At 47.6% G+C, this 24,565-nt stretch overlaps 1 protein-coding gene across 1 annotated transcript in view; it reads right to left on the bottom strand.

Moving 5' to 3' along the window:
* Positions 1 to 3,413: 3,413 nt before the first annotated feature.
* The window catches only part of CFAP251 (cilia and flagella associated protein 251), a 70,256-nt gene continuing 49,104 nt past the window's right edge, over positions 3,414 to 24,565 (bottom strand). The window contains exons 20-23 of the mRNA XM_081802283.1: positions 10,376 to 10,604; positions 9,534 to 9,635; positions 7,890 to 7,999; positions 3,414 to 4,502 (exon numbers count right to left, since the gene is read on the bottom strand). Of these exons, the coding sequence (XP_081658409.1) occupies positions 4,314 to 4,502; positions 7,890 to 7,999; positions 9,534 to 9,635; positions 10,376 to 10,604 (630 nt within the window). The 3' untranslated portion in view covers positions 3,414 to 4,313. The remainder of the gene's footprint in view (positions 4,503 to 7,889; positions 8,000 to 9,533; positions 9,636 to 10,375; positions 10,605 to 24,565) is intronic.

The raw sequence follows: 24,565 nt of genomic DNA, 5'->3' as shown, positions 1-24,565 counted from the left end.
CAGGCAACCACAAATCTACTTCCTGTCTCTATGGATTTGCCTCTTCTGGACATTTCACATACACGGAATCATACAATCTGTATCCTTTCGTGTCTATCTTCTTAGCATATTTTCAAGGTTCATCGATCTTGTAGCAGGTATTAATACTTCATTCCTTTTTATGGCTGGACAATACTCCATTGCTTGGATTTATCACATTTTGGCTATTCAGTCGTTGGCTGATGTTTCCCCCGTTTGGCTCTTCTGAATAAAGTTACTATGAGCATTACCACACAGGTTTTTGTACAGATGTGTTTTTCCATTTCTCTTGCCTATATAGACGGAGGAGTAGAACTTCTGGGCCATATGGTAACTCTAACATTTTGAGGAGCTGCCAGACTGTTTTCCACGGCATCAGCCGCGCACGCGCCTTCCAACTTCTCCACATCCTCACCGACACTTGTTCTTTTCTGTCTTTTTTTATTTTAGCCATCCTACTGGGTGTGAAGTGGCATCTCATTGGGCTTTTGATTTTGACTTTGATTTGTGAGGCAGTGGAGGAGCAGTGGGGAAAATGATGTACAGCAGAAGTGGCCACTGGAGAGCCCAAGAGCGTTGGAGGCACTGAGCTCATGGCGAGGCGGGGCCGTAACATCTGGCCTTCTTTCGTTCCCTCTCATTTTCAGAACTTGTTTCTCCAGTCTTTGCATTGCTTCTGTAAGTTACCGGATGGTCTTCAAGTAAAGTCCCTTTCCACTGGAGCTAACCAGAGCCACTTTCTTTTGCTGCACATCGAAGATCATGATTGATACTGTATTTAAGCTATCCCTTAGCCTTGACACTTATTTATACTTCCTGAATTGCATCTTGTTGCCATCCTTCACTTCTCCCCAAACTACTGTAATAGTCTCCTTGCCGTTGTCCCTCTCCCCAGCCATCCCCTCCTGCCCATCACCCACCCAGTCCTATGCTTCTGAGATGCAAATGTAATCCACTTCTCCTCCGTTACTTTATTTTTTTAAATTTTTTTTTATTTTTTATTTTATTTTTAAAGATTCCATCCATTTATCTGACAGAGACACAGCGAGAGGGAACACAAGCAGGGTGAGTAGGAGTGGGAGAAGCAGGCCTCCCCGTGGAGCAGGGAGCCCGATGTGGGGCTCGATCCCAGGACCCCGGGACCACAACCCCAGCCGAAGGTAGATGCCCAGCGACTGAGCCACCCAGGCGCCCCTTATTTTTTTTAAAAGATTTTATTTGTTTATTTGACAGAGATAGCGAGAGCAGTAACACAAGCAAGGGAGTGGGAGAGGGAGAAGCAGGCTTCCTGTCGAGCAGGGAGCCCGATGTGGGGCTCGATCCCAGGATCCTGGGATTATGACCTGAGCCGAAGGCAGACACTTAACCATCTGGCCACCCAGGTGCCCCTCCTCCGTTACTTTAATCTTCAAGTTTAACCTCCTTGATTTAGGGCACAAGGCCATCCATAATGTAAGCACTGCTTTCTCTGGGTTGCTCTCCTGCCACCACCCCTAGGGACCCCACAGATTGGCTTAGAGTGCCTCATTGATATAATTTCCTCTCTACCTGCCCTGATCTCCTCCTCCTTCCCACCCCATCTGCTCTAGATGCCCCTATATCATATCACGAGGTACTGTAATTATCATCGACATGTGTTTCCCTCATTACAATGTAACCTTCTTAAGGGCAAGAACCAGGCTCTGTGCCACATTGTATCTAGGGCTTACCATGCTGTGTTGACACTGAGGTCACTTAGTAAGAGGATCTGTAGGCGACCGGTTATGGCCATTCCCTCATTTATCGTGAAGAAGTCGAGAAGGCAGAGGTGGCCAACCAGACACTGAGGAAGGGGTGAGTGGCATGCATTTGCTGACGCTTTCCTGCCTAGCTGGCTGCCTTCTGGCAATTACCAGCGATTAGGGGGAAGGTAGATTGTGTATGAAGGAACAAGATCACGGAGAAAACTGTGGTTACATTTTTTTAAGATATTGAAATCTCTGGAAAACTACGGAAGATGAAACGATGCCAACTCAGGATGTAAGGTTTATGAAGCTGGAGCCAGCTGTGAGCATTTGCCCCTTTGGCTTGTGTCATGTAAAAGAACATGTCAGCTTCAGGGCTGGCTCCGCACGTGCTTATTGATGGTCTTTCCTGGGATCCTCAATCTCACACCAAGACTCTGGATATAAAGAAACGAGAGTGGCCAAATCTCCCATTTGGGAGACCCGGCTAGCCTCCCTTCCTCCTGCTGACAGTTCACGTGAAAACATTCCTACTCAGACTCACGAGGAAGAATCATATAGAAGAAACTTCTAGACCCCTGAAGACATCGTGTTGAGCCTACATCCCCCTCTATGGTCACTGAATCTTCTGGCTTTGGTGCACACTGTCCTCTCTGTCCGGAATGTTCTCCCCTATCTCTTTCCATGACTGGCTCTCAACATCTATGTTTTGTCTTCGGAGAGACCCTTCCCGACCATCTTAAGTAAAGCACATTCCCCTCTTGGTATTCCATGTCACAGGGTCTGGGCTTTTTCTCTAAGACTGCGAGCGCAACCTGCAATGACCCTTTATGTGTTTGTTTCGCGTGAGCCCCCTAGAGACAATGGCCACGCCTGTCTTGCTCAGCACCGCATACCCAGGGCTGGTGCACAGGAACCATTGGCTGAATTCATGAGTGGACAAAGGGATGGGCGAAGCCCGTCTATGAAGAGCTCAGGCGCTCGGAGAGGAGAAGCCAGGCAGCAGTCGGCCCCTTCGATAGGACAGTGTGCTCTGAGTTTGCCACGGCCCCCTCTCCTTCGTGTTGGAGCCTGCCCTTGATGTGCTCTCGGTGCTTCAGACCCCAGGGCCACAGCACTGCTCACGGCTCCCTGCTCCAGGGATCCTCAATCTCACACCTTTCTGCACCACCCCAGTGGTGGTGCTGGCCGGCGGCGGGCCAGGGGACTCGCCCCTTGCAGCACGCGCTGCTGTGTTGTTTGAAGTGCTGGGAAGGAGGGTGTACTAGCTGCTTGTAACTAAACTTGTTTCCCTCCCAAAGAAAGCACCCCTGCTTGCTTTAAAGAGTAAGATATACAAAAATAAATACCATGTTTACACTGATGTGGTTTGTGACTTCCAATCAACAAAACAAGAAAACATGAAGGACAACCACATTCCGTGGCGACATCTCGGATGTTGAACTCCCCCCCCGCCCCACCGCACCACTGGTCATTGCAAACCACCAAGAACGGACCGGGGCACTAAGTACCCATTGTGACCTAGAAAGGCAGGAGGCCTGCCTCACCGATCAGCGGCTCAGGATAACAAGCTAAAGGGCACAGGGACCCCGCTCTTAGCTGTCCTGTGAGGTCAGTCGGTCGTTATACTCTGTATTGCACTGCCATGGAAGAATGTCACATCGACCTGGGTTGTTGTTTAAGATTTTATTTTTAAGCAACCTCTACCCCCATCGTAGGGGTCGAACTCATAACCCCGAGATCAAGAGTCGCACGCTCTACCGACCGAGCCAACCAGGAGACCCTGGCTTTGTTTTTTGTATTTTGGTTTTTTCCTTTAGGCTAAGCTAGCAGAGGGTAGTTCTATGACATACGAGTAGGGTGGCAACTTGCTGTTAATTCCCAATGCCCTGTATCTATTTATTACAGTCAATTTGGAAGCAGCTGCCTGCAGGGGAACTGTTGGCCAAATCCCTAAAGAACGTGTTCAGGCCGAAAACACCAGTGTTGAGGGTAGCCATGGCTTAAGGACACAGATCTTTAAAAAAAGACCCTTCTTGTCTGCATTGCCTGGAAGTGCAGCAGAGGCTCATGTTTGCAGAGGATAGACAGCAAGTGGGTTGACCCCAAAGCAGCCGGCCCTGACTAGCTTCAGGAGTGTTTGCTTGAGAATGGAGAGGTGCAGGGCAGATCACAGAAACGATTCAGGGGTGACTCAGTCAGAAAGGTGGTGCAGATTTCTTTTTTTTTTTTTAAGTTTTAATTTTGAGATAATTTTAGATTTTTTAGAAGATTTATTTATTATTTTAGAGAGAGAGAGAAAGTGTGGGGAAGGGGAGAGGGAGAGAGAAAATTTAAAGCAGACTCCCCGCTGAGCATGGAGCCCGATGCGGGGCTCCATCTCACGACCCTGAGATCATGACCTGAGCCAAAACAAGAGTCGGACGCTTAACTGACTGAGCCACCCAGGTGCCCCAAGATAATTTTAGATTTATAGGAGAGTTGCAAAGGTAGAAGAGAGAGTTCCCAGGGACCGCTCCCCCAGCTTCCCAGGTGTGTATACGCTATGTAACCACTATATTGTGATCAAAACTAAGAAATGAACAAGGCTGCAAAGCTGGTAACTACACTAGAGACCTCACCTGGATTGCATGCTTTCCCCAACATCCTCCTCCTGTTCCGGAAATCCGTTCTGGGATCCCGTTTTGCCTTTCTCCACCATGTCTCCCTAGTCTCCTCCGGTCTGTGATGGTCTCTCAGTCTTGTCTTGCTTGTCACGACCTTGACAGGTTTAAAGAGCACTGGTCAGGTCAGTTGTAAAGATGCACTGTGTTCATAAAAATCTGCTGGGATGAGTGATCCTGGTCTCGGAGGCAGAGTGGCCTACAGCCCGAGGGACAAATGTGGCTTGCAAGTTAAGAATGGTTTTCACATTTTTTAATGGTTGAAAAAAAAATCAAAAGAAGGTGATTTTGTGATATATGGAAATTATCGTGAATTCCCATTTCAGTGTCCACAAGTAAACATGATTGGAACGCAGTGATAATCATTCATTTCTAGATTGTCTGTGGTTGCCTTTGTACTCCAATGGCCAAGTCAGGGATTGTGACAGAGCCCATTTGACCTGCAGAGGCTCAATATTTACTCTCTGGATCTTTATAGAGAAAGTCTGCTGACCCGATGTAGAGAGCCTGGCAGGACCTGGCGTTTGCCTTTATTTGAAAGCAAAGCCAGCTATTAAAGAGCTCCAAGTGCATCTGTCCAGTCATTCCACAGATACTATTGAGGGCCCTTTGTCAAAGCCAGCAGAGACCCCTATTTGGGCAAGCGCTAAGGAAGCCAAAACTTTGGAACTGGAGACAGTTAGTGCTCATCAACCACCTCCCCAGGTCTCTGTGCAGTTTGTCCTGTAATAATAGCTGCTGTCCTATTTTGAGCTCTGCCTTATGCTGGTAACGCTTTACTTGCACCCTCTCCTTTAATCCTCTCAACCAGCCAGGAGCTGTTCCAGGACGAAACCGAGGTTTCTGAGACGAGCCACAGGCACACAGGGAGTCCTGAAATGGCAGGAGCAGAGAAGCTCAGTCAAGCCCATGAGCTTCCAAGGCAGACGCTGTGCAAAGAATTTACTCGCCATGCTGGGGAACAGCCCTGGGGTCTGGAACAGAGGGGGCGAGGTGGGGTGGGGCGGGGAGGCTCCTGGTGGTTCCTGAACTCTAGAAGCAACAAACCAGGACGGTTTGGTTGGCCAGTAGCTGGAAGCCCTGTGCGAAACAGTGTTTTCCTTCCAAAGGAACATCACAGTGTTCAGTGTTTGGGCCCTAAGTCCATGATTATACTTCTTTGGCCCTTCCTTGCTCCCTTCCTGGTGTCGCTGCTCGGCCATGCACACTGTTGGAGAGTCTGGGGGCTCTGCTCACTCCGCAGGAAGGCTGCCCTCCCCTTCCTCCCCTGGATGGGGGCGCTGATGTCCTACGCCTCCAACATCCGTGTGGCCAGCAGGTGGGGCCTGCTGGGGTTGGGAGACAAAGGGCCTCCTGGCGCTGAAAGGTGCACAGGTCTTCTCCATGTTGGTCAAACAAGTTGAGAGACTCCCGAACAAAAGCACCTGCAGAAGGGGGCCCCCCAAAGGTGAGAAGGGGACCCCCTGGCCAAGCTGGGCTGGGAGTGGTTGGAACACTACTGACAGGAATCCTGCTGTCCCCTGCTGTTTTGGCCTCCCCTCCCGGAGGGGACTCGGAGACAGGGCAACTGGTTCAGCACAGTGGGAGCCCCTCAGCTGTGGTGTGACCATGGTTCCAGATCACTGGTCCAGGCACAGCAGGACAGACCACTGGCCAGTTCTGCTCAAGACAGTTATTCCAATACATGCAGTCAACAAAAACAAAAGCAGAATGTGCCCAATTTAATGAAAGAAGCCTCTGGTTGGTGTCCAGACTGAATCCAATTCTGAGTAAATTTTTGAAGAGAACAAGTCATCTGAGAGTTTCCTGTTCCCTAAAATGTCCCCAGGAACTTTTTAACTGGCTTGGTAATATATCTCCTGAGCCCTTAGCAGCTGCAAAATGATTCATAAAGCTTGGGGGTGGGGTTGGTTGTTTTGGTTCTTACAAAACATAAACCGGGTTGCCAAGCCCAGCAACACAACTCGATGAGCAGGTGCTACGGAACCCAGGCCCACGCCGTCTGCCCCACAGTCACCGTGACACAGCCTGGTTTGGGGTAGACAGTTCTGTTCTACATTCCAGGGTGTTCCAAAAACTCACTGAAGCCAGTCTCCAAGTGGACGCCAGGCAGCGGGGAGGGCTCTGTGCACGAGGGACGGTGTTACTGTCATTTACTTCTCTCACACGGACTCTGCTCCTGAGGAGGAAGGGCCCTTAGGGGAGCCTAAATGTCATCTCCCATGCCAGGGCCTCTGGGGAAGGACCTGGTTTGGATGGGAGGGTGTGATGGACTGAGCACGTGTGGAGAATCACATTTGGCACATATGTCTGAGTGAGAACTCATTACTGATAACAAATCTTTAAAATCAGGGGCGCCTGGGTGGCTCAGTCGTTGAGCGTCTGCCTTCGGCTCGGGTCGTGATCCCAGGGTTCTGGGATCGAGCCCCGCATCGGGCTCCCTGCTCGGCGGGAAGCCTGCTTCTCCCTCTCCCACTCCCCCTGCTTGTGTTCCCTCTCTCGCTGTCTCTCTCTGTGTCAAAAAATAAATAAAATCTTTAAAACACAAACAACCCCCCCCCAAAAAACAAATCTCTAAAATCAGACCAGCACTTTCACCTGTTTACAAAATGATGGTACTTTTTACTCTCAAGGTCAAAACACCGCTGAAAACTCAGTAATGTTCCCCAAATATCCCCCGAACTGGGCTCCGTTTTTGCCTGCTATGTGTTTTGAAGCCCAGTGGAATATGAGGCAGTGATCTCCCCTGCTGGCTTGGGGGTGGGTGTGGGGGAGGGGGAGGCTCACAGACTCTAGTCGCTGAGTTCTGCCCTCTGTGGGGCTGGCCAGGTGGTTTCTGGTCCAGGTGCAACGCACACAGGGCCCCAGGGGTGCTTTTTTGCATTTTCTCTGGCAGTTGCCACCGGGGTTAAGCATGGCCAGTGATGCTCTTCATAACGGCCACACACAACTGCTTAGGTGTTTTGCTGATGAGAAGCCACGAGCAGGGACTCTCAGGAGCCCAGAGCACCCAGCTCCCCCCTCCCACCCGAGTCAAACCTCAGGCCGGGGTGATCCACATGAGGTCAAGGGTCCAGGTGGCACTTGAGGAAGGGAATAAGGCCGCACGTGTCCCTAGGAAGGCCTGCTGCGGGGGGAGGCCCTCTCTGCCCCCAGGTCCTTTTCAACCCCGCTCTGGTAGCACCGCCTTAGATTAAGCAGAGAGACAGGCCAGGGTAACCAGCCACCATGTACATCCAGCTACCAGTGTGTTTCTTGCCTCCACCCACTTTCTTATTTCAGAAACAGCAGAATGTCCAACTTTGTGAATTCCATTGCTTAACAGAAATTTGCTTTTAATGTCTAAATGTTCCAAAGATTAGAGTGGGGGCAGGGAAATGCAGGAAAAGCAGTGCCTCTTGGAAAAAAAAAAAAAAAAACACACACACAAACCCGCACACACAAAGTCCTTTGTGTTTCAAACATTCCTTACAACTTCACTGACCATAGGATCTTGTCTGAAATCTTGTGAAATGGTTAGGCCAAGAATGTCTGTCGTGAATATTTCTGCAGTGATTTCGTCTGGAAGTTCTTCTTCAAAGCAGATTTCTGAACCTAGCCAAACAAGCAAAGAAAACAAATGCCTTCATAACGATTAGGTTTCTAACTAAGAAGCATTTTCCAAAAAATACAAGGAACCGATACTAAACAAAAGTGAGAGGTGCTTTGTGCTACGGTTTGGCTGGGAGTCCTAAAACCCCCCTGGGTGGAAATTGGCTGAAATCCCTTCTTTATGGTTTGGAGCTTGTTACCAAATCTCTGTGAACTTCATTGTAAAGCCTTAACCACATGGTATGGTTGATTTATGTGTAACACCTGGGAGCGTTACATTCTGAGGTCCCGAGTACACAAGGAATGGGGTGGGGGACTTTGGAGGCTGGAAATGACCCACCAGATACTGGAGTCTACAACTGTCTGAGTTCAGAAACCCTGTTTAATGTGAAACTGGAGATGAACAATGAAAGCTGAGGGAGGGGGCGCCTGGGTGGCTCAGTCGGTTAAGGGTCTGCCTTCGGCTCGGGTCATGATCCCAGGGGCCTGTGACCAAGCTCCACGTCAGGCTCCCTGTTCAGTGGGGAGTCTGCTTCTCTCTCTGCCTCTCTCCCTGCTTGTACTCTCTGTCAAATAAATAAATAAAATCTTAAAAAAAAAAAAAAAGGAAAATAGCTATCTGAAGTCTTCATGGGGTTGCTTTAAAAAAGAAAGCAAGCAAGCAGAGGGAGAATGACGCCTGGTGAGGGGTCAGCAATGGTGGCAGGCTCTCACCGCTGCGGGGCATCAGGCAGCATCTGGGGCTTGGCAGTGGAGACACCCCTGCAGGCCCGGGAGAGCTGTTTATTTTTTTTTTTAATTTTTAAAAAAATATTTTATGTATTTATTTCAGAGAGAGAGCGAGGGCACGAGCAGGGAGAGGGGCAGAGGGAGAGGGAGAAGCAGACTGTCCACTGAGCAGGGAGCCCGACGTGGGGCTCGATCCCAGGACCCTGGGATCATGACCCAAGCCGAAGGCAGACGCTCAACCAACTGAGCCACACACACGCCCCTCGGGAGAGCTGTTTAGACTGGTTTCTCCAGAACTTAAATTCACAAGGCCCATTTTCCTCCCTCCAGTGGACTAAAGAGGGAGGTGCGCAATCCTCCGGCAGGAGAGGAGAGGAGGACGAGCTTTAGGAACTTTCAAGCACTAGCAGCTCAAAGCCGGGTTTGTGCTTCTTCACGGCCCTGTCCTTACTCAAGTCTCTCGACAATGCCTCTCCTGAAACACCTTCCAAGCTGTATCTTCTCTCCTAGTGGTCATGCAGCCCAGCTGCCAAGATGGAGACCAGGTCCGGGGAATAAAGGGAACACAAGAGAAGAAGGCACAAAGGACGGATGGCACATGGTAACAAACGTTTTCATCTCTCAGATACGACCACGGCTCGCTGGTCCTTTCATAACTTATTCATGTTGGGTCCCCAGCAGACTTGCTTTGTTGTGTGTGTGCTATTAAGGAGAGTGGCCTGCACCAGTCAAGGGAAATAAATGCACTTAGGTCTCCAACAAATTAGTGAGCCGCGGTGGCACGCCCAGACAGAGGCAGCCCCAGTACCTTTGACAGAGGAGGCCGCAGGCTCAGATTTCCACCCCTCAGGATTCAGTCCGAACAGGGTAGCAAAACAGTCGCCCATCTCCTCTTCGGTCATGTGCTCACCTGAGAATCGTAAAGGGAAGAGTGTCCATTCAGCTCTGGGGACGACGCATCACGTCAGAGCTTAGCATCATCGTTCCGAGGTCTTAAAGAGAATTATCCCGCGATTTCCTTTTCTTGAGACACAAAAACAATCTACGGGGTCCCGTGTTACTGTCACAAATCCTTCCTCATATGGGGGTTAAGAATGGTGCTCCCAGGAGGGGAAAGCTGTCGGGGCGCGTTTGGAGAAATAAGACAACTTTCTGATAGCCTGCACTCGGCTTCAGTTCACCTTCCCTCACGCTAGAACCACGGGTTAGACCAAGAGCAATCGTTGTCCAGGGAGAAAGCCTACCTGACTTCCTCACATACAATAATGAGGGAAACAGTAGGTAAAAATGGGAAATTTTACCTTGGTGTGGTTTTACCTCACCCTTGCATCCCAATGTCATAACAGCCCAGTGAGACTGGTGGCTAGCCCTTTCACCCCCGTTTTACAATTGAGGACACTGAATCTCACAGGGGTTCAGCAAATTGGGACATAAATCACATTCTTAGGGACCCAGGACGGCGCCCTTCCTGTCACCCCCCATTTACCAGCTCTGCGGATCAGCAGGTGGCATCCCTCGTGGTTTTTGGGGAAGCAGACCCCCCTGCACCGTCAATTAAAGATGCCAGGGGGTCTGCCTCCCCAAAAACAGCTCCTCTCCAGTGGCAATAGCCCAATGATGTAACAAGATACTCCCTATTTATGGATTTACCTTTCGTTAGAAGCAGTTTCAGGAAATCTTCTCTTCGTATGGCCTTCTTTCCTTTTGAATTGGTAAAACCAAGAACATCAAAGCTCTGCTGGATGCCGCTCATGGTGTTACCGAAAGGTGGTCTGTGATTGAGGTAAACTTTGAAGAAATCCGGTAAGTTGATTTTGTCAATTAGCTTTCCAGTGTCCACATACTCACTAAATCTGATTTCATTAAACATATCTTCAATCTAGGGAAGAGGTTATTAAAAAAAAAAAAAAAAAAAAAGACCAGAGTAAGCATGAGAGACACTTTCGGGGCACCTGGGTGGCTCAGTCTCAGTCGGTTGAGTGTCCAACTCTTGGTTTCGGTTCAGGTCGTGATCTCAGGGTCGTGAGATCGAGTCCTGTGTTGGGCTCCATGCTCAGCAGGGAGTGAGTCTGCTTGTCCCTCTCCCTCCCTCTCTGCTCCTCCCCTGCTCTCTCTCTAAAATAAATAACATTTTTTTAAAGAAAGAAAAGACACTTTGTTACACTTCTAAAAATTGGACAGTAACAGACGAATGTTTACAGTTAGCTGAAAACCTGTCTGTTGAGGGTTGCTTATATCCCCCAAGAAAGAGATGTGGACGTCCTCAGCCCCAGGACCTCAGAATGTGACCTTATTTAGAAATAGGGCCATGGCAGACGTAATTAGTTAAGATGAGATCATACTGGAGCGGGATGGGCCTTTAATCCATTGTGAATGGTGTCCTTATAAGAGGAGGGGAGAGACACACAGGGAGGGGACAGCCATGTGATGACAGAGGCAGGGAGTGGAGCGATGCAGTTCAAGCCCAGGACTGCTGGTGGCCACCAGAAGCTGGAGGCGAGGAAGAAGGAAGGATTCTCCCCTATAGATTTCGCAGAGAGCACAGCCCTGCTGACAACCGGATTTATCCTGTGAGAGGGTACATGTCTGTTGTTTGAAGCCACCCAGTGTGTGATGCTTTGTTGCAGCAACCCTAAGACAGTGGCCAGTTTTTCAATACTATCAGCACTACCACATTATTACCACCTCTTACCTACCCATCTCTTAGTGCATTGACTACTTCCTTGCTTTGTCAAGCAGAGGTTAGTTTCATTTAGACGGCAGAATCCTCACAAACTTGGAAATTATAAGAATAAGCAAACAATTCCATGTGAAACTCGAATATGGGACCAAGGGCCCTAGTAAATTTCAATTAACTGCACCAGGATTCTTTTTTTCTTTTTTTTTCTTTTCCATTTTCAATGTGTACTATTTCATATATACAAAAGATTACATGTGACTTACGGGTTTAATTAAAAAATGAACACCTATGAAGCCATCGTTCATTGAAAAGATCAACCAAACTGATAAAAATCTTTAGCTAGAATAACCAAGAAAAAAAAAAAGAGAGAAAAGACTCAAATTACTAAAACTGGGACTGAAAGAGGGGACACCAGTACCAACTTTTCAGAAATAAAAAGGAGGGCAGCTCTTTCTGCCCACAGGTCTTGTCCCCATGTTTTAATAAAACCACCTTTTTGCACCAAATAAATAAATAAATAGAAGTATGAACAACAACAGGTCAACAAGATAACTTAGATGAAATGAACACATTCCTAGAAACAAATGACCAAAACTGACTCAAGAAGAAATAGAAAATCTGAGTAGACCTATAACAAGTGAAGAGACTGAATTAGCAATTTTAAAACTTCCCCAAAGAGGAGCACCTGGCTGGCTCAGTCAGCAGAGCATGCGACTCTTGATCTCGGGGTTGTGAGTTGAGCCCCATGTTGGGTGTAGAGATTACTTAAAAAAAAAAAAAAAAATCTTAAAAACAAAACAAAACTTCCACAAAAAAAAGCCAAAGATCAAAAAAAAGCCAAAGATCAGATGGCTTCACTGGTGAATTCTACCAAATACTTAAAAAATACCAGTTCTCCACAAACTCTCCCAAAAACAGAAGAAAAGGGAACACTTCCCAATTCATTCCTGGAGGACTGCTTCCTGGTTTGGAAATTCATTATGCATTTTCCAAATTTTCTAGAATGAGAAAAGGGTGCTGACCTGTCTATGGATTCAAAAGGAAATGTGATGCCAGTTAATGCAGGTCTCCACATGGCTCTCCTTAGGGAACCGCCAGAATGCAAAAAAGGGAGAAATACAAAAACAAACAAAACCCCTCCTCATTGCCATCCACCACTCTCTGTGCGGTATTTTTGTACTATGCACACTGCAGTCAGCTGAAATTCAGAAACCTGAGTTATACCTGGCAAAGGGCAAGAAATGAGTAATTTATTTTAATATCTGCATTTTAAACTGATATGCTTCCTAACAAATTGTGGGGCTTGGAATTTTACAAAAAGAGAGAATAAGGGCCACAGAAAAGTAGGAAATATTTTTTCCCCCAGAACATGAACTCTGCTTTGGTCTGTAGGAATAAATCAGGAATTGAATCTATATTTGTGCACATTTACCAACAGGCAACCAATTTCTCCCTGTCCACTAAATTTCAGAGAACAAAAATCAGGAAGAGCGTCCGTTTGAAGCTACACTAAATATCAGCTTGTCTGGGGCACCCCAGTGTCTTGGTCTGGCCCCAAGTATCAAGAAGAAAATAAAAGTCTTTTGCAGTCCAAACATCCAACCATCCAACCATAATTTCTGTGAAAGATTTGACATACTTTCTTTCCATTTCCCCACCCCATGCATATAAAATATATATGTATATGTTTTGCAAAATTCTTAGCATATATGTATATAATTTTGTATCCTGTTTTTTTTTTTTTCCTTTAACACTGTATCTTAGTAATCATCTAGTATTTTCTTTCTTTCTTTTTTTTTTTTTAATCACCTAGTATTTTCAAAGAAGCCATATATTTTCAATGTAACATTCTAGGAATGGTCTTTAGACATAACATCATTGGTTACAGATGAGAATGAACTTTAATTGATACTATATAAGTACCTTTAAGTGGTAACATTTTCATGTAGAGCATTTATTGAGTTTATATTATGTATAATTGCGAGTTAAATTATGTATAATTTTATGTATAAATAAAACACTATCCAGTATCATATTATTTACATTTTGTACTATATTAATTGTAATTGTATTATAAACATGTGCTACTATTTACTATGAGCCAGTAGAGACTAGGGCTAAATGTATGATCATTGATGACAGACCTAGGTTTAAATCCTGACTCTCCCATTTTCTTCTATCTGAACTTCTCAGTTTCCTCACCTTGAAAAAAGGGGTAACGGGAGTTTTGAAGTTCACTGTAACGATGTATTTAAGGTGGTAAACATTAATGCCTAACACACGGTAAGCTCTCAAAAAGCAGTAAACACTCTTATGATTATTATACTTTCTATACCTTTGCTAATTATGATACATGTAATTATAATATAAATTATAATTTATAGTTATATAAAGTATATGTTATAACTTATAATTACATAAATAATACACATGATATATATAAATTATAAATGTAACACACGATTTAACTCAATTCAGAAATAGAAGACTAACCCAAAGATAACAAAAAGGAACTCAAAAGTGGGAGTTACTCATACCCGGAGTGTTCCAGAGATCTCAGTGAACATTCTCAGCACAAACCACTGAGCAGGTGATTCACCTCTTACTCTCTTCTCCCATGGGACTGATCAAGAATCACTGCTCAGAAAGCGTAGAGTTGGCATCATTGACATTTTTCTCCTGAGCCTCCTTTGCAAGCGTTAGTTGAAAAGACAGATTTTGCTACATGTCTAAACAAAGTTCACGCTTGGGAGAGGAGCCTTGGAGACAGAATGGAACGCTGCGAGCCTTCCCCAGGCCCCAGTGTGAAGCCGACTCTGAGGAGCGGGGGCTCCCATTGCCCTGCCCAGAGCACTCTGCTTGGCTTCAGCCCTGCCTTTATTGCCATTCTCACGCTGGCCCTTCCTCCGCTAAGGCTGGGCTTCATTTGATGCACTCGAGGAGCTTTGGACATTAAGCTCCATTCCCAGAGATCCTGATTTCATTCGTCTGGGGTGGAGTATGAGCAGTCATATTTTTAAAAAGCTCCTCAGGGGATCTGAATGTACGGCCAGGATTGAGATGCATGGCTTCAAGGCAGGGGTTCTCAAGCTTTGTCAGGGGGTCAACATGACTCGGAGGGCTTATTAAAACAGACGGCCAGTCCCACCCCGAGTTTCTGATCCAGTGAGTCGGGAAGGGGGGCGGCGAGATTCTGCCTTTCTTAACAAGTCTCCAGGTGATGCCAATGCTGCTGGCTTGGGGGGCCACCTCTTTGAGAACAACTGCTCTTAGACCACAGAGCTTCGGCAGAGGGGATACTTGTTCCAAAAAGAATCGGGACCAGGCTTAGGATGTTCAGTAGAAAGGCGCGTTGTAGCGGCCCAGAGAAGTAAGAAAGGAAACAAAACAAAGCAAAGCACACAATGCAGGCACAAGGGAGGTCATGGGAGAATTTTTCTTAAAATATACAAAAGGCTTATTTAGAATAACCACTTGCTGCCCTAGTTCATTTAGTTCAGTTTACTAGCGGTTACCGAACATTTGGTTTCGTGCTAGGTGAATGGAAGGCAAGTCACTTAATGATGACAAGAACAGCCCTGCACTCTAGGACTTTTCGGTCAGCAAATATTTATTAAACACCTGCTAGGTGCCAAGCCCTGGTCTGGGCCCTGTGAAGAGACAACGTACACGGAGAGAGTGAACCAAAAGGAAGGTTCTGTCACTGTGGTTTGGTTCTCAGCCCTGGCTGCCCTCGAAGAACCCCCGGGGGCGCTTTTCATCACTATCCTTGCCCCTAGATTCAACTGCTCAGGAGGGCGGGCCCAAGCATCAGTACTTTCTAAAGTGCCCTCGAGTGGCTTAATCTGTTTGGATACCGTGGCTCTCAGATATTCAGTGCCAAAGGCAGGCGCTCCACGCCAAGAGCTGGAGGAGCCCTCAGCGAGGTGGGCCTGGGAAGGCTTCATGGAAGGGGTGGACTGGGAGGACAGCCAGCGAGGATCCAGCCAGTCTATGAGGGGGAACAAGTTGAGGAGGGGGCTCGAGCGGGGGCTGCCTAAGAAACTTCCCCAACCCCTTGCACATGGCCCCTGTCACTGTTGTAACCACCGGCGACAGGTGGAGTAGGCTTAAAGCACACAAGCTGGTCTCCTAGTTCTCAAGGTCAGAAGTCTGAAACGGGTCTGAAGAGCTAACATCAGGTGTAGGGGGGGGCTGCGTTCCTTCTGGAAGCTCTAGTGGAGAATCTGCATGTGTTGCCCTTCCAGCTTCTAGAGGTGCCATTAGCCCTTGGCCCAGGGCCCTTCCACCTTCAAAGCCAGCAGCCTCATCCCACACTCTGACGTCTCCTTCCCTTATCATGCCTCCTCCTCCCCCAAACCTCTTGCCTCCCTCTTATAAAGACCCTTGTGATTACACTGGAACCACCGGATAATCCAGGATAATCTCCCCATCTCAAGACCCTTAATTTAATCATACCTGCAAAATCCTTTTGCTACGTAAGGTAGTGTATTCACAGGTTACAGGAATTAAGACACAGATACCTTTGGGGGGCATTATTCTGCCTGCCACCCCTTCTGACCCTGTTGAGAAGTCCCGAGAGAGTTCTGGTGGGTTGGGATTCCGTTGAGGCACTGAGGAGCTCAGTGCTATCGGCGGGTCAGAGGATGCTCACTGGCAGTCCAAGGGCTAAGTCTGCTGACATGCTTTGTTTGGTTCGTGTGGTACTTCAAAAATTAGGAGATTTCATATAGAAATCTAGTGTTCAGACTTCTCTTGAAAAGTCAGAGGAGTCTCATGATGGTAGTCCTGCATTTCCAGATAGAACTGAGAAGGAACCATCCCCAGTAGAGAGCTGTGTTCTCTGGCACTGACACGACATCCAGGCAACAGGGGCCCCTCTGGCCACCCCCTCCTCAAAGGAGTCTTGGGGCCATAGGAGGTGCCCACTAGATGTTATGCTATCATAGACCACGCTCTGGGAACCCTGAACCCCAGGACTCCCTCCCCCAAATAACCCAAGCCCACTTCTAGGGCCTGCAAGGGCTCCTCCTGAAGTCATCCTCTGAGAGGGACCCTCACCAGTGGTGTGCCCCTCCCCACCACGGGCCTGAAGGGCTGCCAAGGAGGGAGCGGGGGGCGGTGGGGGAGACAAGGTTTAGTCACTGGCCTGGCTCTCCTCATGCTGCCCATCCAAGTGCAAAACTCCAGGAGCCCCAGAATTTGAAGGAGCCCAAATTAAAGGTAGAACTGTCAAGGCGGGGTATTAATTTAACATCTTGTTGCTTGGTTTATAACTTCTACACACTTAGCCATGCGGCACCTGGGCCTCTGCGGGCACGGCTGTGCGGGCCCCGTGACAGAAGGGGGGCCTGTTCCTGGTGGGTTGGGTCCCCTTGCCCAGGACTGCTTTACTTCTGCCTCTGTCATTCACCCCCATGGCAGCAGGAAGCCCCTGATGGCCTGAGCACTGTGGTTCATAATTATGCTTTCTAACCTCCCCGTGAGGCGGACAGGAACATGCTACATCTGAGCTGAGGCCTTCCTCAGCGTATGCGCAGGCTCCTGGTGAGGGTCGGTTTCTCTTGTGCTAGTTTCATAGGCTTGCAGGCTGGGAGGACTCTCCCTCCTTCTTATGCTGGCCTCCTCCCAACACAGGGTGCCCCCTGGAACGTCCCCTGCAGATGAGGAGCTGGTCTTCACCTGGCACCCTCTCCTGGGGCCCCGGGCAGCGGAGGAGGGTGCTGAGGAGCAGGTTGCAAGGCCGGGCAGCCTCCCTGCACAGTCACATCTGGAGACACTTCCGCTATTTATGCCTGGCTCCGTGACTCACAGCTGCTCCCTGCTTCCTCCAGGAACTATATTTGGATAGCGGCTGCCTTTCTCCAGGAGTGGGACACGCCACACCCGCTGGACGCAGTCGCAGGGTCAGGCCAGCCCTTGGGGCTCGGCCCCTGTGCTTGCTCTCTCCCTGCTGTCTGGGGTGAGGTTGACCCAGAAATGAGAACACCGCCCATTCCAGGGCCCTTCATGATGACCTTCCCCCAGGCCCTCATGGGAGCCCCGGTGTCACGCTTCCAGGCACTCACTCCAGGAAATGGCTTTAAAATCTAAATGGCAAGTCCTCCAGCTTGTCCCAGACCCACAGTCAAGGGTTTGTCAGTCAAGCGCTCACAGCTCTTCAAAGTCCTGCTTCCTTGTAGCTGCACCCAGAAACATGGGTGAGGGCCTGGTTCAAGTTAAGAAATAGTAAATAGAGGGGCGCCTGGGTGGCTCAGATGGTTAAGCGTCTGCCTTCGGCTCAGGTCATGATCCCAGGGTCCTGGGATCGAGCCCCACATCGGGCTCCGTGCTCCACGGGAAGCCTGCTTCTCCCTCTCCCACTCCCCCTGCTTGTGTTCCCTCTCTCGCTGTGTCTCTCTCTGTCACATAAAAAAAAAAAAAAAAATCTACTAAAAAAAAAAAGAAATAGTAAATAGAAACCAATCTGACAGTTCTTCGAACACGGGAGTTACTAGTACAGCAATTCTACCCCTAGGTACGCACATAGGCCAAGAGAAATTAAAACACAGCTCTACACAAAAACCTGTACACAAATATTCATAGCGGTATTATCCATAACAGCCAAAATGTGGAAACAACCCAAATGTCCATTTGATCAACGAAAAAATAAAATGTGGCATATCCACATGAATGAACAGAATATTATTCAGTTATAAAGAGGAAGGAGGCGCGGACACCTGCACCTTGCAAACGCGATGCTCCGAGAGAGAAGCCGGTCACAAAAGACCACGTAGTGCATGATTCCATCGACATGAAATGTCCAGAACAGGCAAATCCACAGAGGCAGCAAGGAGACTGGTGGGTGCCCGGAGCTGGGGGGTGGGGGTGGGGAGTGGACTACTAAGGGGTCACCGTATTAAGTGCACTAATGGGCGTGGGGTTTCTTTTTAGGGTGATAAACATGCTCTGGGAGGGCGCCTGGGTGGCTCAGTTGGTTAAACATGCTCTGGGATTAGACAGTCCTGATGGCTGCACAGCTCTGTGAACAAACTAAAAGCCATTTCAAATGCATGAACTGTATGGTGGGTGATGTATCTCAGTAAAGTTGTCAAAAAGAAAGAAAAATAATAGGAGGTGAAACCATGGCAAAGGCAAGTAGCAAAGCAAGTAACACTAGTATTTTTTAAAATATATTTTCTACCATCACTATGATCTATCCCGTTATAATCATCAAACCAACAAAGATTCGTACATGCTTGTTATAAAAAATTAAGCAAAGATATATAAAGAGAGAAGAGATAAAAAGAGAAGCAAAATGCTCTATAATGCCCCACCCCTCAGCAATAACCAGTGTTCGACGTTGCGACTTTCAGGGTTTCTTCCTTGTTCGCACTAAAGCGCACATGTAGAAACAGAACACGGGAAGCCTCACGTCCCCAGCTGTAAAATGGAGACCACAGAAGCATCTCCCTGGCGAGAGGATTAAACACCAGCAGGGTTGGCATAAAACTGGGTGTGCTGTGAGAGCCCCAGAGAGAAGGGCCTGGCTGCTGCTAGTGGTGCTCGTGTTATTATGGTACTGTCGTCCCCTGCATTCTTTTTTAGCGACTGCGTGGCATTTCGGGATTTCTTTCTCTAAATGCATTACAGTGTGAACAACAGAAATCGTTTTGTCTTGCCCTGATCTCTCTGCAGGGGGACACACTGCTCACTGGTGTAGGGGCTCTCAGCTGACCAGAAAGGCCTCCCTAAAACAGTGGGCCACAGAAATAACTCCTGATATTCCTGTTTCAGAGCAAATCCGACATACTGAGGGCTTCTTTTCAACATGCAAATCTCCAAATTCCCATGGGGTCTTTATCGGGGCAGACGCTGTGCCCACGACCACTGGCTCAGATTTCTCCTCCTTGTATGGGGAACACTGCACTGCTTGGCCATGGGCCCTCCATCCCAGCTGGGACCATGGTTTAGCCACAAGATTAGCACAAACGGCTTTGGGAGGATTTGTTTGTTTATCTTTCTGGGTTTTGTTCTAGATACAAAAGCAATGCAAGCCACATGCTTGTAGCTAAGAAAAATTAGAATATTACAGAAATGTCTATTATGAGCCCCCCTCCCCATATAACCACAACTATCTTCTAAGGAGGATGGAAACCACTAAATGGGACATTTTTCATTTAAGGACCCTCGAGATGGGCTTATATTGCAGGTTTGGAAACAGAAGCTAAGAAGAGCCAAACTACCATGGCTAACAGGGAGAATGTGGAGTTCCTGGGGGTATGCCAGGAAAGAGGGGGGGGCAGAGCACTGAGTCCTGCATGAGATGAAGGCCAGCAAGGAAGCCCCTGTCAGGGTGATCATCAGGACTGGGAGAAAGGTCTAAAAGGAGTTTTAGGTAAATTGCTGTGAAATGCAGTTATGTGTCTCTTTCTGATCATTCCCAAATTTTCAAGAAAGTTGTCTTGCGTGAGTGGGCTTTGTGGTTTTGTGGAAACTGAGGAATGAGCTGAGTGTGAGGTCTGGAATGACATGGGGTAGACAGAGTCTGCACACACACACACACACACACGGGAGCCCCCAGGGTAGCCCCAAAACTCTGACTGGCATGGACCAGAGCCAGGTTCCAGCTGGTACCAGAGGTCCCTGCTGACACGGGGTTACACGTACAAAGTAGGAAGTAAAAGTTATCCCAGGGCGCCTGGGTGGCTCAGTTGGTTAAGCGACTGCCTTCGGCTCAGGTCATGATCCTGGAGTCCCGGAATCGAGTCCCACATCAGGCTCCCTGCTCGGCGGGGAGTGTGCTTCTCCCTGTGACCTTCCCCCCTCTCATGTGCTCTCTCTCTCTCCCTCTCTCAAATAAATGAATAAATAAAATCTTTAAAAAAAAAGTTATCCCAAATCCCACCATTCAGAAGTCAATGTCGTTAAGCATTTGGGGCATGGTCTTTCAGAATTTTGCTAAGCATGTATGAGTACCTAAATTATTATTAATGAAACGAGCTCATGCTTTACATATTGTTTTGCAACTTGTCCTTTTCCCTTTAATAACAAAACCTCTACCTGCTTTTTGAGTCAAGAAACGTTGGTCAATTTCACTTTTTAATGACTACTAAGTGGAGGTGTGCCTTATTTTATTTATCCCATCTCTTATCAACGGACATTAGGGTTGTTTTAATTTTTCATTATCTGGAAAATATGCTGCAGTAATTGTCCTTTCCATATGCACATCACGGTACACTTGCGTGAGTTTTTCTGTAGGGTATACTCCTAAAAGTACATTTGGTGGGCCCAAAGATATGCACATTTAAAAGTTAAGTGATGGGGCACCTGGGTGGCTCAGTCGTTGAACGTCTGAGGTCATGGTCATGACCCCAGGGTCCTGGGATCGAGCCCCCCATTGGGCTCCCTGCTCAGTGGGGAGTCTGCTTCTCTCTCTCCCTCTGCCTGCCGCCTCCCCTGCTTGTGCTCTCTCTCTGTGTCACATAAATAAATAGAAACTTTACCAAAAATTTTTTTTAAAGAAGTTAAGTGATTGTTTATTGCTCTCCAAATATTCCTAAATAACACTAAAGTTCCTGAATCTATTAAAAACTTTAGGGCTAGGGCGCCTGGGTGGCTCAGTTGGTTAAGCGACTGCCTTCGGCTCAGGTCATGATCCTGGAGTCCCGGGATCGAGTCCCGCATCGGGCTCCCTGCTCAGCAGGGAGTCTGCTTCTCCCTCTGACCCTCCCCCCTCTCGTGCTCTCTCTCCCATTCTCTCTCTCAAATGAATAAATAAAATCTTTAAAAAAAAAAACAAAACAAACTTTAGGGCTACTATTAATTACTCTGAGATCAAATAATAATGTCAGGGATTCTACTTTCCTTGCTGTCTTTGTGCCAGATATGACCAAAGACCATCATTCATTCATTCATTCATTCACTCATCTGACCAACATTTGCTGAGTGTCCATTATGTGAGCACTTGCCAGGCACACACCTCTCTGCTTACATTTATAGAACTAAATGGTGACACGACTATTAATTCACCGCAAAAACCTATCAGCATTAAACAATGATTGCTCTGCAAGCTAAATAGAAACATAGCCACAAGTAAGCAGGGAACACATGTGACACATGGGCAATGCCCCAACACAATACTCCAAAGTCCTGCAGGAAAAGAAAATGATGAAGCTAGAAGACGAAATTTTGTCCTATGTGAACTCAGCTGTAGAAAACTGTGACACCGAAGTTTTGGTTCCTTCTAAAACATTAGAAACCGTGTAAACCTTTCCTTTAAAAAAATGAAGATCTGTAAGAAGAGTAGGCCCTCCCTGACCACACTTTGGCTGTTATGCCCAAGTTCAGTGTTCTGCAAAGAATGGGAAGGGTTAGGAATTCTTCGGGGAGGGCTATATTCTTGTATAATTTGGCTTCAATTTACCACACTGACTAGATTCAAATCCCCTAGGCAGTTAAAATGACGTAAGAGAAATATAAATAATGTACAGCCTGGGTGGGCGGGGGGCACTGGTTTGAATCTCTGTGACTGCATCTTTTATGTAACCAAGTGTTGAAGGACTCTATTAGTTCCATGTCCTTCTTCATGCAGCTTCTTGGGGGCGGGGGAACAGCTGCATCTTAATAGGAAATGTTTCATTAACCACGACAAAGCCTGGATTTAAAAGTTTCAAAGCCCTGAAAACATATTTATTGAAATCCCTATAAATCTGATGTGAAAACCAGAGACCAAAAAGTTTTCCCTGTGCAGCGTCAGATAGAAACTGACTCATCAACTTGTGAAGTCTGAACACTGATGTGGCCACATCTGGGACAGGGGCCTTCGGAAAACATCTCCAAAGAGTGAGCGTGTTTTTTTAGGTGGATTGAAAACCCTGGAGGCCAAGGGATTTATGAAGACCTTCCAGGAGGGCACTGAAACTCTCCTTTGTAACAGTGAGGAGAGATGTCTCCCATAGCCAGTGAAAACCTTACAATCGCCATTTTAATTTCTTTTTGTTTGTAACCTAAGGCTCAATGCCACTTTATAACATTTGCTGCAGACTAACATTTTTTTTCTGGGTACATTTTACTCATCAGCAAGACCTGGAGAGGTTGTTGGGTTTTATTATATTTTGCCAATGACTGGGTAACTGAGTATGCCTTCAGGGATTGCACATGCTTGCTTCTATAGGAAGCAGGAAAAGGATGGTCACTCTGCGCCCACCCTCTGTCTGTAGCACTTCACATGCCAGGTAGTGATGGTCACAGGGGCTAAACACTCAGAATTCCCTTGCCAGCCAAGCAGGACTGCAGGGGAGGACACATTTATATGAGCTTAGGGCTGAAAATCAAGACTCCTGAAGGAGGGGTGCCTGGCTGGTTGTTGGCAGAGCATGTGACTCTTGATCTCAGGGTTGTGAATTCAAGCCCTACACTGGGTGCACAGGAAAGAAAGAAAAGAAAGAGAAGAAAAGAAAAAGAAAGAAAGAAAGAAAAAAAAGAAAGAAGGAAGGAAGGAAGGAAGGAAGGGGAAGGGGAAGGGAAGTGACTTTCAGTCACTTATGCAAAGTGTCTTCACCAGATGAGTCAAGGAAATAATGGACTGGTTTTAGAAAGGAAATTGTGAACAGAGAACGACACAGAGGAACATTCGCCTAAAAGCCTTTTACAATCAACAGGTCCAGAGATGAGGACACGATGATGAAAACAATGATACTGGATGGTATTTTCCAAACATTTGACACGGCCATGTCCTGTGCTAAACAGACGCTCATTTACTCTTCAGTCACCCCAGGAGTTGGGTGCTATTACTATTCCCACTTTACAGATGAGGAAACAGAGACTTGGAGAAGTCCAGGAACTGGACCAAATCGCATGGATGACAAGTGGTTCCAGGCAGGGTTTGCCCCAGAGCCCCCTGACCTGGGGGGCGCTGCCTCCCTACGTGGACGGCTGGAATCTACGGTCTTCAGAGAGACATCTGATGCCTGCGCACAGGACATGTGTGACAGTGAACCTGAGACGCCCCCAGGGGGTGGAAGATGACCCTCTCCCCGGCTAGACGACAGAGTAAGGGACGCCTCAGTTCCAGAGGCCTCCCTGTGAAGTAAGAGTGTGTGGGACCTGCTTCAGAACAGGCCAAGGGTGGAGAGGAAGTTGGTGGGTCTGGATGTAACAGGAGCTGATCATTGTTCAAGTTGACTGATGGGTACGCAACAGTTTATTACACTATTTTCTCTGCTGTTGTCCATGTTTGGAATTTTCCAAGATAAAAAGTTAAATAAAGTAGAAGAGGGGCCGTGTCATCACCTCTGACAGGAAATACTAAAGTGAGAAGAGGGGCTACTAAGTACCGACTCTGTGTGATGCGAGGTGGGGTGCTCCTTGGACCCTCGTGACATCGCTAGAGGTGCGAGCTGCTGCCAGCCTCCTCTGATAAATGAGGTCACGGGAACCCAGACTATAGTTGAAATGACTTGCCGAGGGAGCAGCTAGATCAGACAGGTTCTGGGTCCCTGCACTTCTTACCAACATAGGCTTTTTTCCCCTTCCTCAGTCTGGAAGTTAGGCCAGCCAGTCACCCCAAGAAGCTGGGGATTAACTTAAGATCAATGTTTGGGGAAAAAAAGGAGAAGATGAACTATAGACACAATAAAGAAGATGAAATGCAGTGGGGGGCGGGGAATGCTGGTGAGAAGTCAAAGCAGTATTTCCAAAGTGAAATGAGAAAGAGGTTTCCACAATCAGTCCAGTTGGGGGAATGTTGTCCCAAATGTATACACCTCACTTCAAGACTCCCAATGTCCAGTGACCTCCTAAAGCCTCAGAATCGTGGACCCATTTTCTCCCTATGCAGAATTCCATTTGGAGCCCACTCCTGCTGCCCCAGAGTCCTCGGGGTCAAGGTGGCTGACCCTGCCTCTGATTCCGGGGGGAGCATGGGAGCATCCAGGCGTGGCCAACCTGAGTAGCAGCTGCCCCGAGGACAATGGCAAGGAGGTTGGGGGCAGTGACCGGGGCTCTGGAGTTGTGCCTGCCGAACATGCGCCCAGGGATCCAATGAGAAGGAAGGCAACAGGGAGGAAGGAGAGACTCGGGGAGAAGGACGCTTCCTGGCAGCAGCGTGAGGGCCTAGATTAGGTCATACTGGGCTTTACCTCTATCTCTAGACTCGAAATCCTGTGAACCAAAAACTA

The sequence above is a fragment of the Leptonychotes weddellii genome, chromosome 13 (genome assembly GCF_054177405.1).
Source record: "Leptonychotes weddellii isolate Sample4059 chromosome 13, ASM5417740v2, whole genome shotgun sequence".
NCBI classification, from domain to species: Eukaryota; Metazoa; Chordata; class Mammalia; order Carnivora; family Phocidae; genus Leptonychotes; species Leptonychotes weddellii.
This window is presented reverse-complemented; position numbering and strand designations above follow the sequence as displayed.